This window comes from Vigna umbellata, chromosome 6 (assembly GCF_029865625.1).
Source record: "Vigna umbellata cultivar VRB3 chromosome 6, Vumbellata_1.0, whole genome shotgun sequence".
NCBI classification, from domain to species: Eukaryota; Viridiplantae; Streptophyta; class Magnoliopsida; order Fabales; family Fabaceae; genus Vigna; species Vigna umbellata.
This window is the reverse complement of record NC_142170.1, coordinates 39,557,778-39,574,706: the sequence shown is the minus strand read 5'-3', so window position 1 is coordinate 39,574,706 and position 16,929 is coordinate 39,557,778. Positions and strand designations below refer to the sequence as shown.

General features: G+C 38.6%; 2 protein-coding genes, 2 non-coding genes and 2 pseudogenes across 4 annotated transcripts in view; 3 read left to right on the top strand and 3 right to left on the bottom strand.

Annotated features, from left to right (window-relative positions):
- The window catches only part of LOC148197457 (putative 3-hydroxyisobutyryl-CoA hydrolase 3), a 104,763-nt gene that overhangs the window by 44,300 nt on the left and 43,534 nt on the right, over nt 1–16,929 (bottom strand). The gene's annotated exons all lie outside the window — the stretch shown is intronic.
- Nucleotides 687–3,242, top strand: LOC148197461 (uncharacterized; annotated as a pseudogene).
- LOC148197462 (small nucleolar RNA R71) lies at nt 1,261–1,363 on the bottom strand. Its single transcript, XR_015780535.1, has one exon. It is a non-coding gene; the product is annotated as a small nucleolar RNA R71 (small nucleolar RNA).
- LOC148197459 (uncharacterized) lies at nt 6,163–8,718 on the top strand (annotated as a pseudogene).
- Nucleotides 6,737–6,839, bottom strand: LOC148197460 (small nucleolar RNA R71). Its single transcript, XR_015780534.1, has one exon. It is a non-coding gene; the product is annotated as a small nucleolar RNA R71 (small nucleolar RNA).
- Nucleotides 13,761–16,799, top strand: LOC124839119 (putative UPF0481 protein At3g02645). The gene is made up of 2 exons (XM_088092583.1): nt 13,761–15,011; nt 15,104–16,799. The coding sequence occupies exons 1-2, from the start codon at nt 14,228–14,230 to the stop codon at nt 15,922–15,924; spliced, it is 1,605 nt and encodes a 534-aa protein (XP_087948709.1). The 5' UTR covers nt 13,761–14,227; the 3' UTR covers nt 15,925–16,799.

The following is a 16,929-nucleotide window of genomic DNA, read 5'->3' as shown; positions in this document are numbered from 1 at the left end:
CTGAGCTATTTGAACGGTTAAATCATTGGAAAATGTATGAGACCGCTGACCTAGGATAGAACTGCTAAAGGATTTCGAGTCCTAGACATAGGAGGGAATTTTTAGTCATCTGTGACATTGTGTTTAAGGCAAATCTGATAATTGAATTAGCTAAGGAATTAGCAATTTAGTTTGAATGATTAAGAACTGTCTCTGAGGAATCAGGACTGCATACGCCTAGGATGTCGATGCTTAATTTTGAGAAATTGTGTTAGTAGAAAATTACCGGAGTGATGAATTTGAATTTCAACCCCAGTGAACTTTAAGTAGACTGTTTTTACCATTTTAATTTCATCTGCATGCTAAAATTCATCTGCGTTGCTAAATTACGTTTATTAATCGCTAAATTAGTAAACTTTAACAATTAGTGAAATTTAACAAATCCCTTGGGAAAACGATTTCCGGACTTACCGGTTTATTACTTGTACGATTCGGTACGCTTGCCGAAGTCTCAACAAGTTTTTGGCGCCGTTGCCGGGGATTTGTTTTTGTTTTCGTTGATTGTTTGTTGTTTATCTGGTTTAGTTGATTTTAGCTATCTGTTGTTTAAGTGTGTATTGTGATTATATTTGAATTCTTGTACATATTTGTTATCATCTGTAGAGATTGTGTATTTTTGGATTGTTTTCTTTTAGTTTGTGTTTTGTATGAGAAGCAGAGAACAGGTTGAAAATCTACTTTTCGATCCGGAAATTGAAAGAACTGCTCGAAGAAACAACAACAGAAGAAGGAGACAAAGTAGAGAATCCAGAGAAGCCTCTGCTATTTCTGAAGAAATTCTAGACTTTTCATCTGGGCAAGAAAAAGAAGAAATGGAAGATAATCGCACTGGAGAAGGTTCTGGGCAAGGAAGACGTACTCTTGCAGATTATAACACTTTCTCAGGACCTCTGCACTTCAACAGTATTGCAAGACCAGTGGTGAATGCTGCCAACATGGAGATGAAGCCAGCTCTTATTCATCTGGTGCAGAACAATCAGTTTCATGGATTATCTCACGAGAATCCATACACTCACTTGGCTACTTTCATGGAGATCTGTAATACAGTGAGGATTCATCAGGTTCCAGATGAAGCAATCCGACTCAGCTTATTTCCATTCTCATTGGCTGGTAATGCAAAAATGTGGCTGAATTCCTTTCCAGAGAATAGTCTGACAGTCTGGGATGATGTAGTTGCAAAATTTTTGAACAAGTTCTTCCCTCAGTCCAAAGTCAATAAGGGGAAGCAGGAGATCTCTTCTTTCCAACAAGATGCTGATGAAACTCTAGGTCAAGCATGGGATAGATTCAAAGGCCTACTGAGAAAAACCCCTACTCATGGATTTGATGAGCCTACAATGTTAAATCTGTTTCTTGGAGGGCTGAAATCTCAAACAAAATTAATGTTAGATGCATCAGCTGGAGGTAATATCAGATGGAAGACGCCTGAAGAAGCACATGAACTGATTGAAAACATGGCTGCAAATGATAATGAAGTTCAGAGTGAGAGAGCTCAATTTCAACAAAAAGGTGTTCTTCAACTTCAAACTCAAGATGCTTTACTAGCTCAGAACAAGATTATGACTCAGCAACTTGAGACATTAATGAAGAAGTTATCTCAGCTACCTAAAGAACTACAGAATGTTTCTCAATTTCAACATCAGATGGTTCAGAGTTGTCAATTGTGCGGAGGAAATCATAATAATGGTCAATGTGCAGTGCAAAGCATGTCTCATGAAGAAGTACACTATATGGGAAATCAAGGTCTTCAGACGAATTATGATCAACGTCAAAGTTTTAATCAAGGATGGAGACCTCATCCGAGTATGGGACAAGCTGTTCCTTTCAACAGACCACCTCCACAGAACTTTCAACAACAACCTTCTCTGACAGAAAGAACTTCAAAACTGGAAGAAACTCTTCAGCAGTTTATGCAGGTATCAATTTCCAACCATAAAAGTACAGAAGCCTCACTTAGGAATTTGGAGATTCAGGTGGGTCAATTAGCTAAAAAGTTGGAAGAAAAACCAGAGAAGGACTTTGGGGCAAACACTGAAGTAAATCCAAAGGCAGACTGCAATGTTATTACTACAAGATCAGGAAGAATTCTGGAAGAAAGAGGGATTGAGAAAAAAGTGAGTGAAGAAAAAGATGAGATGAGTAAACAGGGAGATAAAGAAAAAGATGAGATGAGTAAACAGGGAGATAAAGAAAAAGAGAGAGAGGGAGAGAAAAAGAAAGAACATGTGTACGAGAAACCTCTTCCATATCCAATGGTTGTCTCTAGAAAGGATAAGGAAAGACAGTTCCAGAGTTTCATTGATATTTTCAAGAAATTGGAAATCAAGATGCCTTTCTCAGAAGCACTGAAACAAATACCTGCTTATTCAAGATTCATGAAAGATTTGCTCACTAAGAAGAAGAAGAAGTATATTGAGGAAGAAACTATAGAAGTACAGGGCCAATGCAGTGCTATCATTCAGAAGTTGCTTCCTCCAAAGTTTAAAGATCCAGGTAGTTTTACAATTCCATGCACCATTGGTGAACTGGCTATTGGGAATGCGTTAATTGATCTTGGAGCCAGCATCAATCTTATGCCTCTGTCAATGTTTAAGAAGATTGGAGAATTAGAGTTGAAGCCCACACGCATGACTCTACAATTGGCAGACAGGTCGATCAAATATCCGCAGGGAGTAGTAGAAGATGTTCTGGTAAAGGTAGATAAATTCTTATTTCCGGTGGATTTTGTTGTCATGGAAATGAAAGAAGATACAAAAATTCCTCTGATTTTGGGAAGGCCATTCATGAAGACTGCTCGAGTGTTGATTGATGTTGATGAGGGAAAGCTCAAAGTGAGAGTTGAGGATGAAAAAGTAAATTTCAATGTCTTTGAAGCAATGTCTCACCCAAATGATGAAGATACATGCTTTCTAATTGATGAACTTGAAGAAGTCTGCATGATTGCACAGAAGACGAAGCATATATCCTCAGCTCTTAATCTGGATGTTTTAAAGGAGATTCCATCTGAGGAAGAAGAGAAAAGAGAACAGAAGTTGCACTTGAAGTTGCTACCTTCACTTCTGAATGATGTCAAACCCTTGGATCAACCACGGAGTGCTTCTTAGTGTCAAGCTAACGACGTTAAACAAGCGCTTACTGGGAGGCAACCCAGCTTTCTAACTCTATCTATTTATGTTTTCAGTTCTTTTGGTTGTGTGGATTGAATCTGAATATGTCTGGTTGTGTGGATTGATTTATGTTTCTGATTTGATTTGATTGTGAATTGTGTGTTTGAATGTTTGAATTTGAATTTGGAATTCTGTCCATGATAACTGGCATGATTGTGAGATTGTTATTGAAAAATCTGAGTTTTAGAGCTTGTGTTATGATTATATATGACTTGTTCTTGAATCTGATTGATGGTGACCCAGAAGTTGAATATCTGAGTGTACTGAGAAAGCTTTGAGAGCAAGTGAGAAGTTGTTATTTCTATGAATTTGGTTTTTGCATAATTCTTATATTATTACAGATACATTCTGGTTTAGAAATGAGAAAGGCAGTTTTGTTTGATGAAATTAGCTACTTGGCCAGATGACTACCCATATGTGAATATTAATCCTTTGTTATCCTGTTTGAGCCTTATATATATTTGTTGTGAACCCTGAGCTTCTTACAGAACAATCTACCTTATCCAACACTCTTGGAGAAGAGAACAAGAAACATATTTGTCAAGATGATAGGTAGAAATTAAGTTTGGGGGAAATCATAATCAGTTGAGTCTTAAACTGATGAAAAAATTGAAAAAAAAAAAAGTATCAAAATTAGAGAAAAATTCAAAAAAATGTGTTATGTGATGAATGAAGAGGTAGTTAATGAATAAAGTTTCAATGTTGTTATGTTCTTGTTCTCCTCTTCTTTAGTGTTGTTTTGTTTCCCTGTAAAACCATGTTTCTTCTAGCCAAGCCAAGTTTTAACCTGAGAAAGTCCTTTTGATTTAAATCAGAATGTTTGAAGTGTATATGAGATGACTTGCAAAAGTTAATGAAGTAGTTGATGACAATTTGAGTATGAATTGGAGTTGTAAACACTTGCAGGTTGAGATAAACACAGATTGAGCATTATGGTTTTATTCTTTTTCTGGTTGTCTTATCATTTTGGATTCAAGAACTTGTCAATATAGAAGTCATGACATGTGATCTGAATATTTGGAGGTATAGGTACAATCCTTACTGTTGTGTCAGATATTATGTGATGGAATATTAACTGCTTTGTTGGGTTCGATTGTGTTGTTATTGTCTATTTTCATGAGGACACGAAAATATATAAGTTTGGGGGAGTTTGATAGGTGAAAAGTTTACTTGTTTTTGTTGCTTATATTGTGGGGCTTTTGAGTAAGTTTTAGTGTTAATTCTCATGAAAAGTGTATAATTGTTGATATAAGTATAATTTTGATTGTTTAAATGTTTTTGATGCTTTTGTTGTTTATTTTGATGAAAAATAAGGATTGGATATCATAAAAGACTTGGACCAGGCCTAATGGACGCTAATTTACCGAAAGGTTCGCGCCCGGGCGCGAGATAGAAAGGGGCGCCCGGGCGCCACTTAGAAGAAAAGGGACGCTCGTCGCAAATGAGCGGACGCTCGTCCAGCATGCAGAGGACGCTCGTCCAGCGCGCAGAGGACGTTCGGCAGAGGACGCTCGTCCAGAGTGAGGACGCTCGTCCAGCGCTCGTCCAACGCTCGTCCGGGGACGCTCGTCCAGCAGAGGTCGCTCGTTCGGCAGAGGACGCTCGTCCAGAGTGAGGACGCTCGTCCAGCATGCAGAGGACGCTCGTCCAGCATGCAGAGGACGCTCGTCCAGCGCGCAGAGGACGTTCGTCCAAAGCGCACGCTCGTCCAGAAATGGGACGTTCGTCTGCAGGAGGGCGCTCGTCCAGCACGCTCGTCCGCGCACTCGTCCAGAAGTTGGGACGCTCGTTCAGATAGTGGACGCTCGTCCAGTCGTCCAAGACGTTCACCATAGTGCACGCTCGCCCAATGTACACGCTCGTCCAAGTGGACGCTCGTCCAGCTCGCGGCCGCTCGTCCAGAAAATTGGACGCTCGTCCAGAATTGGGCCGCTCGTCCAGAATTTGGACGCTCGTCCAGAATTGACCCGTGACTCAATTATTGTACCCTTCTTTATATCAGACTCCAGAGGCAGTTGCCAGGGGGATCTGGAACGGGGAGAAGACCAGGGACGCTGCTGCAGCTGCTCCAAGGGGCTTCCATGGTGGAAAAATCCAATTTCCACCATCCAATCCATCATTTCTCTCTTCTATGTTGTATATGTGTAGCTAAAACCCCATTTCACTGGGGTTGAGAGTAAATTTCTGAACTCTTTGTAATTTCTCTATTAATGCATGATCTTGTATGAATTTTGTGTTCTATCCTTATTTTTCATGCTTTTGATGGAAATCTGAGCTATTTGAACGGTTAAATCATTGGAAAATGTATGAGACCGCTGACCTAGGATAGAACTGCTAAAGGATTTCGAGTCCTAGACATAGGAGGGAATTTTTAGTCATCTGTGACATTGTGTTTAAGGCAAATCTGATAATTGAATTAGCTAAGGAATTAGCAATTTAGTTTGAATGATTAAGAACTGTCTCTGAGGAATCAGGACTGCATACGCCTAGGATGTCGATGCTTAATTTTGAGAAATTGTGTTAGTAGAAAATTACCGGAGTGATGAATTTGAATTTCAACCCCAGTGAACTTTAAGTAGACTGTTTTTACCATTTTAATTTCATCTGCATGCTAAAATTCATCTGCGTTGCTAAATTACGTTTATTAATCGCTAAATTAGTAAACTTTAACAATTAGTGAAATTTAACAAATCCCTTGGGAAAACGATTTCCGGACTTACCGGTTTATTACTTGTACGATTCGGTACGCTTGCCGAAGTCTCAACAAGTTTTTGGCGCCGTTGCCGGGGATTTGTTTTTGTTTTCGTTGATTGTTTGTTGTTTATCTGGTTTAGTTGATTTTAGCTATCTGTTGTTTAAGTGTGTATTGTGATTATATTTGAATTCTTGTACATATTTGTTATCATCTGTAGAGATTGTGTATTTTTGGATTGTTTTCTTTTAGTTTGTGTTTTGTATGAGAAGCAGAGAACAGGTTGAAAATCTACTTTTCGATCCGGAAATTGAAAGAACTGCTCGAAGAAACAACAACAGAAGAAGGAGACAAAGTAGAGAATCCAGAGAAGCCTCTGCTATTTCTGAAGAAATTCTAGACTTTTCATCTGGGCAAGAAAAAGAAGAAATGGAAGATAATCGCACTGGAGAAGGTTCTGGGCAAGGAAGACGTACTCTTGCAGATTATAACACTTTCTCAGGACCTCTGCACTTCAACAGTATTGCAAGACCAGTGGTGAATGCTGCCAACATGGAGATGAAGCCAGCTCTTATTCATCTGGTGCAGAACAATCAGTTTCATGGATTATCTCACGAGAATCCATACACTCACTTGGCTACTTTCATGGAGATCTGTAATACAGTGAGGATTCATCAGGTTCCAGATGAAGCAATCCGACTCAGCTTATTTCCATTCTCATTGGCTGGTAATGCAAAAATGTGGCTGAATTCCTTTCCAGAGAATAGTCTGACAGTCTGGGATGATGTAGTTGCAAAATTTTTGAACAAGTTCTTCCCTCAGTCCAAAGTCAATAAGGGGAAGCAGGAGATCTCTTCTTTCCAACAAGATGCTGATGAAACTCTAGGTCAAGCATGGGATAGATTCAAAGGCCTACTGAGAAAAACCCCTACTCATGGATTTGATGAGCCTACAATGTTAAATCTGTTTCTTGGAGGGCTGAAATCTCAAACAAAATTAATGTTAGATGCATCAGCTGGAGGTAATATCAGATGGAAGACGCCTGAAGAAGCACATGAACTGATTGAAAACATGGCTGCAAATGATAATGAAGTTCAGAGTGAGAGAGCTCAATTTCAACAAAAAGGTGTTCTTCAACTTCAAACTCAAGATGCTTTACTAGCTCAGAACAAGATTATGACTCAGCAACTTGAGACATTAATGAAGAAGTTATCTCAGCTACCTAAAGAACTACAGAATGTTTCTCAATTTCAACATCAGATGGTTCAGAGTTGTCAATTGTGCGGAGGAAATCATAATAATGGTCAATGTGCAGTGCAAAGCATGTCTCATGAAGAAGTACACTATATGGGAAATCAAGGTCTTCAGACGAATTATGATCAACGTCAAAGTTTTAATCAAGGATGGAGACCTCATCCGAGTATGGGACAAGCTGTTCCTTTCAACAGACCACCTCCACAGAACTTTCAACAACAACCTTCTCTGACAGAAAGAACTTCAAAACTGGAAGAAACTCTTCAGCAGTTTATGCAGGTATCAATTTCCAACCATAAAAGTATAGAAGCCTCACTTAGGAATTTGGAGATTCAGGTGGGTCAATTAGCTAAAAAGTTGGAAGAAAAACCAGAGAAGGACTTTGGGGCAAACACTGAAGTAAATCCAAAGGCAGACTGCAATGTTATTACTACAAGATCAGGAAGAATTCTGGAAGAAAGAGGGATTGAGAAAAAAGTGAGTGAAGAAAAAGATGAGATGAGTAAACAGGGAGATAAAGAAAAAGATGAGATGAGTAAACAGGGAGATAAAGAAAAAGAGAGAGAGGGAGAGAAAAAGAAAGAACATGTGTACGAGAAACCTCTTCCATATCCAATGGTTGTCTCTAGAAAGGATAAGGAAAGACAGTTCCAGAGTTTCATTGATATTTTCAAGAAATTGGAAATCAAGATGCCTTTCTCAGAAGCACTGAAACAAATACCTGCTTATTCAAGATTCATGAAAGATTTGCTCACTAAGAAGAAGAAGAAGTATATTGAGGAAGAAACTATAGAAGTACAGGGCCAATGCAGTGCTATCATTCAGAAGTTGCTTCCTCCAAAGTTTAAAGATCCAGGTAGTTTTACAATTCCATGCACCATTGGTGAACTGGCTATTGGGAATGCGTTAATTGATCTTGGAGCCAGCATCAATCTTATGCCTCTGTCAATGTTTAAGAAGATTGGAGAATTAGAGTTGAAGCCCACACGCATGACTCTACAATTGGCAGACAGGTCGATCAAATATCCGCAGGGAGTAGTAGAAGATGTTCTGGTAAAGGTAGATAAATTCTTATTTCCGGTGGATTTTGTTGTCATGGAAATGAAAGAAGATACAAAAATTCCTCTGATTTTGGGAAGGCCATTCATGAAGACTGCTCGAGTGTTGATTGATGTTGATGAGGGAAAGCTCAAAGTGAGAGTTGAGGATGAAGAAGTAAATTTCAATGTCTTTGAAGCAATGTCTCACCCAAATGATGAAGATACATGCTTTCTAATTGATGAACTTGAAGAAGTCTGCATGATTGCACAGAAGACGAAGCATATATCCTCAGCTCTTAATCTGGATGTTTTAAAGGAGATTCCATCTGAGGAAGAAGAGAAAAGAGAACAGAAGTTGCACTTGAAGTTGCTACCTTCACTTCTGAATGATGTCAAACCCTTGGATCAACCACGGAGTGCTTCTTAGTGTCAAGTTAACGACGTTAAACAAGCTCTTACTGGGAGGCAACCCAGCTTTCTAACTCTATCTATTTATGTTTTCAGTTCTTTTGGTTGTGTGGATTGAATCTGAATATGTCTGGTTGTGTGGATTGATTTATGTTTCTGATTTGATTTGATTGTGAATTGTGTGTTTGAATGTTTGAATTTGAATTTGGAATTCTGTCCATGATAACTGGCATGATTGTGAGATTGTTATTGAAAAATCTGAGTTTTAGAGCTTGTGTTATGATTATATATGACTTGTTCTTGAATCTGATTGATGGTGACCCAGAAGTTGAATATCTGAGTGTACTGAGAAAGCTTTGAGAGCAAGTGAGAAGTTGTTATTTCTATGAATTTGGTTTTTGCATAATTCTTATATTATTACAGATACATTCTGGTTTAGAAATGAGAAAGGCAGTTTTGTTTGATGAAATTAGCTACTTGGCCAGATGACTACCCATATGTGAATATTAATCCTTTGTTATCCTGTTTGAGCCTTATATATATTTGTTGTGAACCCTGAGCTTCTTACAGAACAATCTACCTTATCCAACACTCTTGGAGAAGAGAACAAGAAACATATTTGTCAAGATGATAGGTAGAAATTAAGTTTGGGGGAAATCATAATCAGTTGAGTCTTAAACTGATGAAAAAATTGAAAAAAAAAAAAAAAGTATCAAAATTAGAGAAAAATTCAAAAAAATGTGTTATGTGATGAATGAAGAGGTAGTTAATGAATAAAGTTTCAATGTTGTTATGTTCTTGTTCTCCTCTTCTTTAGTGTTGTTTTGTTTCCCTGTAAAACCATGTTTCTTCTAGCCAAGCCAAGTTTTAACCTGAGAAAGTCCTTTTGATTTAAATCAGAATGTTTGAAGTGTATATGAGATGACTTGCAAAAGTTAATGAAGTAGTTGATGACAATTTGAGTATGAATTGGAGTTGTAAACACTTGTAGGTTGAGATAAACACAGATTGAGCATTATGGTTTTATTCTTTTTCTGGTTGTCTTATCATTTTGGATTCAAGAACTTGTCAATATAGAAGTCATGACATGTGATCTGAATATTTGGAGGTGTAGGTACAATCCTTACTGTTGTGTCAGATATTATGTGATGGAATATTAACTGCTTTGTTGGGTTCGATTGTGTTGTTATTGTCTATTTTCATGAGGACACGAAAATATATAAGTTTGGGGGAGTTTGATAGGTGAAAAGTTTACTTGTTTTTGTTGCTTATATTGTGGGGCTTTTGAGTAAGTTTTAGTGTTAATTCTCATGAAAAGTGTATAATTGTTGATATAAGTATAATTTTGATTGTTTAAATGTTTTTGATGCTTTTGTTGTTTATTTTGATGAAAAATAAGGATTGGATATCATAAAAGACTTGGACCAGGCCTAATGGACGCTAATTTACCGAGAGGTTCGCGCCCGGGCGCGAGATAGAAAGGGGCGCCCGGGCGCCACTTAGAAGAAAAGGGACGCTCGTCGCAAATGAGCGGACGCTCGTCCAGCATGCAGAGGACGCTCGTCCAGCGCGCAGAGGACGTTCGGCAGAGGACGCTCGTCCAGAGTGAGGACGCTCGTCCAGCGCTCGTCCAACGCTCGTCCGGGGACGCTCGTCCAGCAGAGGTCGCTCGTTCGGCAGAGGACGCTCGTCCAGAGTGAGGACGCTCGTCCAGCATGCAGAGGACGCTCGTCCAGCGCGCAGAGGACGTTCGTCCAAAGCGCACGCTCGTCCAGAAATGGGACGTTCGTCTGCAGGAGGGCGCTCGTCCAGCACGCTCGTCCGCGCACTCGTCCAGAAGTTGGGACGCTCGTTCAGATAGTGGACGCTCGTCCAGTCGTCCAAGACGTTCACCATAGTGCACGCTCGCCCAATGTACACGCTCGTCCAAGTGGACGCTCGTCCAGCTCGCGGCCGCTCGTCCAGAAAATTTGACGTTCGTCCAACGCGCCCAACGCTCGTCCAGGGTCGCTCGTCCTGGGCCGCTCGTCCAGAAAATTGGACGCTCGTCCAGAATTGGGCCGCTCGTCCAGAATTTGGACGCTCGTCCAAAATTGACCCGTGACTCAATTATTGTACCCTTCTTTATATCAGACTCCAGAGGCAGTTGCCAGGGGGATCTGGAACGGGGAGAAGACCAGGGACGCTGCTGCAGCTGCTCCAAGGGGCTTCCATGGTGGAAAAACTCCAATTTCCACCATCCAATCCATCATTTCTCTCTTCTATGTTGTATATGTGTAGCTAAAACCCCATTTCACTGGGGTTGAGAGTAAATTTCTGAACTCTTTGTAATTTCTCTATTAATGCATGATCTTGTATGAATTTTGTGTTCTATCCTTATTTTTCATGCTTTTGATGGAAATCTGAGCTATTTGAACGGTTAAATCATTGGAAAATGTATGAGACCGCTGACCTAGGATAGAACTGCTAAAGGATTTCGAGTCCTAGACATAGGAGGGAATTTTTAGTCATCTGTGACATTGTGTTTAAGGCAAATCTGATAATTGAATTAGCTAAGGAATTAGCAATTTAGTTTGAATGATTAAGAACTGTCTCTGAGGAATCAGGACTGCATACGCCTAGGATGTCGATGCTTAATTTTGAGAAATTGTGTTAGTAGAAAATTACCGGAGTGATGAATTTGAATTTCAACCCCAGTGAACTTTAAGTAGACTGTTTTTACCATTTTAATTTCATCTGCATGCTAAAATTCATCTGCGTTGCTAAATTACGTTTATTAATCGCTAAATTAGTAAACTTTAACAATTAGTGAAATTTAACAAATCCCTTGGGAAAACGATTTCCGGACTTACCGGTTTATTACTTGTACGATTCGGTACGCTTGCCGAAGTCTCAACACCCACCAGCTTCCGCATGGTTCGTCCTCGAACCACACCGTACTGGGAGAGGCTAGGCTCTGATACCACTTGTAACGCCCCGACAACTTACAGGGAACATTGACTTGGAGTTCTTATGGGTTAGGCTACCGAAAAGCAAATGCATTTTGGTGATATGAGTAGCCAAATCAATTCCTTTAAGCTATCCTTCAACTGTATAGTCTCATACCTATACAATCTCCAGATCCCTCTCATTCCAGTGTATGTTCGATTCGTCCATGTGCCCCTTCCACTAGAAGCCTACCAGGAGCCACTCCTTGATTGTGCCCCTTGCACTTCGTGCCTCTTGCACCGGCGATCACTCCTCGCCGTTGTTAGTGCCCGGGAGTCACAATAGGCAGCGACCACGTTGTGGAACTGGACACCATTATGGGGAATAATTAGTTAATTACTACTTTTAGTGTTCGATGTAGTCATAATGTCAACTGTGTTTCAGACATTATTATGGAAGACAATTATTTTAATGATAACTTTTTCTACCGACCTCCAAATGATGCGATTTTTTTTTTATTAGAAAGTAGACTCAAAAAGCTTTTCAATGACTACAAATTTGTAATTTTTGGCATCTGAGTAGGTGCAGTTAGTTTATTAAAGTTAACGCTTTATATATTCCTGCCAACTCTGACCTCTGGTGGTTGTTTTGCTCATAACTTTCTCCCTATAAACGATTACACGAACAAAAATTTGGTTTGTACAAAAACTTGTGCTGTAAGAGCCAGTTGTGGGCACATAAGTAGCCAAAGCATTTTACGTAATTTTTTCATATTTCTTGAATGGATGAGAGTTCTTTTTAATGTTTAAGTGTGAGTAGAGCCTGAAAACTGGGTTTTGGGAGTCCTTGGTGGAGGAAAGACCCAATGTTGGTGTCATGACCAAGATAACATGTTGTCAACTTTGACCTTTGTTGGTTATTTTAATAATAATTTTTTTTCCACCGACCTCCAAATGATGCGATTCTTTTTTTATTAGAAAGTAGACTCAAGAAGCTTTCCAATGACTACGAATTTGTAATTTTTGGCATATGAGTAGGTGCAGTTAATTTATTAAAGTTAACGCTTTATATATTCCTGTCAACTCTGACCTTTGGTGGTTGTTTTGCTCATAACTTTCTCCACCAAACTTCAAATGAGTTGATTCTTGTTTTGTTGGAATTTAGACTCAAAGAGCTTTCAATTTATGCCTTGTTAATCAAGTATAGGCCTTTTTGGCCATTGTAATCGATTACAAGGATCTTGTAAACGATTACACGAACAAAAATCTGGTTTTGTACAAAAACTTGCTGTAGGAGCCAATGTGGGCACATAAGTAGCCAAAGCATTTTACGTAATTTTTTCATATTTCTTGAATGGATGAGAGTTCTTTTTAATGTTTAAGTGTGAGTAGAGCCTGAAAACTAGGTTTTGGAGAGTCCTTGGTGGAGGAAATACCTAATGTTGGTGTCATGACCAAGATAACATGCTGTCAACTTTAATCTTTGTTGACTATTTTAATGATAACTTTTTCCACCGAACTCCAAATGATGCGATTCTTTTTTTTATTAGAAAGTAGACTCAAGAAGCTTTACAATGACTACAAATTTGTAATTTTTGAACATCTGAGTAGATGTAGTTAATTTATTAAAGTTAACGCTTTATATATTTCTACCAACTCTGACCTTTGGTGGTTGTTTTGCTCATAACTTTCTCCATCGAACTCCAAATGAGTTGATTTTTGTTTTGTTGGAATATGGACTCGAAGATCTTTCAAATGATTATAAACCCATAATTTTTAGACCACTCTACAAGATGCAGTTAATTTCCCAAAAAAATCATATTTCTAAATTTCCTAAATGAGTTTACTTTCAAGTTGTTGTTTCATATTTCTTATTTTAGATGGATGAGTGAATTTAATGGTCATGGGTTGTGTTTAGTGCACCAATGAAGGATCATTTAAATGCTTTTCTATAAATGCTTACAAAAAAAGTCTTTATAAAAAAAAAATTTAAAAATATATAATTTTAACCTAAAAATATAAAAAGATATATATATAACTCATAATTCGGTTTGCCAGAAACCGAATTCTAACCTATGAATATAAAAAATAAAATAAAATATAACTTATAATTCGGTTGTCTGCAAACCGAATTCTCAACCGAATTTTCAACTTCTAACCGAATTCTCAACTTAAAAGAAAAGTGTGCTGTGTAAATATAAGGCACAGTATGCTGTAATAATAAATGTTTTCTGTGCTATATGAGTTCTCATCGTGTAAGCATTTCTCAATACTCTTTCTTCGGGTAAGTTTCATTTCTTTTATCTTTTCTGTTTTTTCTTTTTTCTCAATACTTTCTCTTCGTGTAAGTATATTTATTTGGCATATATTGTAAAATAAAAGAGTGGGAGGGAGAGTAAGAGTAGAAACAAGTGTGTTGTTCATCCATTACCAGATATTTAGAATGAGTTAACTTTTGTATAACATTAGTTCTAAATTATTCAAACTACACTTTTTCATAATTTTAGTATTTTCTGATATCACCTTCAATAATCATTCTTTCAAAAACTTCTTTCTTTTTCTTTCTCATTATTCTACTTCATAATAGTTATGAAGAAACTGTATAAATACCATTTCATAAAGAAGAAGCCGAGAAGAATTAACCAATGATACACACCAAAACGTATTGCATATCATCACCCAAATTAAGCAAAATCCCAGATGGCCTCTCAATCAATCTTCAGTTCAGAATCCGACCAAGACCATTGGGTCATCCAAATCAATCAAATGGTGAGTGAAACCCACAACTCAATCTTGAAAAAAATACCTGTTTGCATATACCATGTTCCCAAATCTTTGAGCTCTGACAAACCAGAAGCATTTTCTCCCCAACTTATAGCCATTGGTCCATACACCCACTTTCGCCCTGAGCTCTATCCCATGGAAAGGTTCAAGATTTTTGCTGCCAAAGCGGTTCTGGACCACTTCAACAAACACGACCTTAAACAAGTAGTCGAAGAATTCCACCACACAGCAACCTTCATCCGTGCTAGTTACCACAAATACTTGGACCTCAAAGATGAAACCTTGTTATACTCCATGGCCATTGATGCTTTGTTCTTGTTGAATTTCTACCACAACTATCTCAATGAGAAACTATCTGGCACTTTCATGATGGGAATAGAAGACCCACTTCAGTTATCTGGTGTGAAGCTAGCTAGGGATGCCACCATAAGGGACATCCTCATGGTGGAGAACCAAATTCCAACCTACTCGTTGTTGAAGATCTTGCTGTTTGAAAGCTCCGAACCTGCTCATTCTGTTCAAGAGTACTTGGGTTCGATGCTCTTGTCATTCTGTCATCAACACTCTCCTCTTAAGTTTACTCACACCATCACTTGCTCTGAAGCTGTATCAAAGCATCACCATGTCTTGGATCTCATGTACCATTTGGTTGTCTCTCACGCCGTAAAGGCTGAAACACCGATACCTGAACAAGGCGAAGGTATGTGTGGGATAATAGAGAAAATATAAGATGATTCAAAATTATCATGGTCTCTATTAATAACCTTCGTGGTAATATTGACTCTACCACAGGTACTTCTGCTGCAGTCCAGAAAAGCTCAAATTATGAAGCCATGGCAATTTCCTTTAAGAAAGTTAAAGGTGTATTAACATGGACAGTAGACTCTTTGAACAAGCTGAAGGACGTGAATATTCCTTTTGTGAAACCCGTTAAACGACACCTAGATCCAGTGCTAAAAGTTTCCTCTCAACTTGATACTCTTTCATCTCATCCAAAACTTTCTGATGATGATGAAGAAGAAGAAGAAGAAGATGTAACTCCTATGATTATCAACATTCCTTGTGTGCGTGAACTTCATTCAGTCGAGGTCTGTTTCAAACCTGTGGAAGGTGGCAACATGGCCATTGAATTTGACGAAACAAAGGGCATATTTTACCTCCCTGTGGTGAAACTGGACGTGAACTCTGAAGTGATAATGAGAAACCTTGTGGCTTACGAGGCCTTGACCCAACCAGACTTTCTCATCTTCACGAGGTACACAGAACTTATGAGGGGAATCGTAGACACTGTGGAGGATGTGAAGCTGCTGATGAAGGCAGGAATCATAGAGTCAGGTAGCACTCTTACTGTGGAAGAAACTGAGGAACTATTCAACGGAATGAGCAAATCCATTGGACCCACCAAAACACACAAGTTAGATGAGACTATCAATAAAGTGAACAAGTACTACCATGATAAGAGGAAGGTCAACTTCTTCAAGGCCTCAACGGATTATGTGTACAGATCGTGGAAGTTCTTCACACTTTTTGCCACCTTTGTTCTCTTGGCCATGACGGCCATTGAAACGTTTTGCGTAGCTTATGATTGTCATAGGTATTTTGCACCCGAATGATGTTGTCATTTTCTTTTGGATCGTGATATTCCAACAACAAAATTTTAACACATTTTTAACAACGCCAGGTGTCAGTAGTGCATTGGTCCAATTTTTTTTCTTTTATTTCTGAAATTGTGACATCGAAATTGACGAGAGCTTCAGAAAATTTGGAATTCCAAATATACCCCTTGCCCTGTTTCATTAGAAATCACCGTTCTCTTTCTTTCTTCTCGTTCATCATCTTCGTTCTAGCTCTCTCTTTTGGTTTTCGGTCTCCCTCTTCCTTGTGGTTGTTGCTCTTCCTTGTCGTTCTCCTTCTACGTTTTTGTTACATCTCTTCGTTTTGGTCAATGTCGTCCTCTTTGTTGAGTGTATTGTGCAAAATGGCAAGTTCCGGTAACCATGGTCCTTCGACGAGCAAGGTAAATGCATTCTTCCTTCATTTTGTACATTGCGTTTTCGGTTTGGATTTTGGGTTTTCCTTGTTAAATTTTTTGTTGTTTTTGTTTTAGGGCTTTTATGTTTTGGTTATTTTGTTTGTTGTTGATGCAGTTGAGGGTTAGTCACTCCTTTTTAACAAAGAACGAGCATTTGACAGAGGAGCACTGGTCACTGATTGCGGAGATGGTGGACAGAGTGTTTTATGTGAAGAACCGTCCATGAACATTGGATTTTTTTTCCCCGGGAGGCATGTCCACCAATCCACCTCCAATGAAGACTTACGTGAGGATAGGGTCACGAAGGCGTTACAAGAGCAGAGTGCTTAGGACTCCTTACACTCGATTTCTTAGAATAAAATATGAGTGATATTTGTATAGATTTCTTAAGAGAAAGTAATACAAAATTGTACATAGATGAACAAATGTTTGTAATTTGGAATATATTTTGTTCAATGTTAAGACAAAGTAATACAAAATTGTACATATTATTAATGTTAATTGAATTTCCTTTGTTATTGTCATTGTGAAATATGGTTTTGTTTGAATTGTTAATGAGTGAATGTGTGAAATACATAGGCAAAGG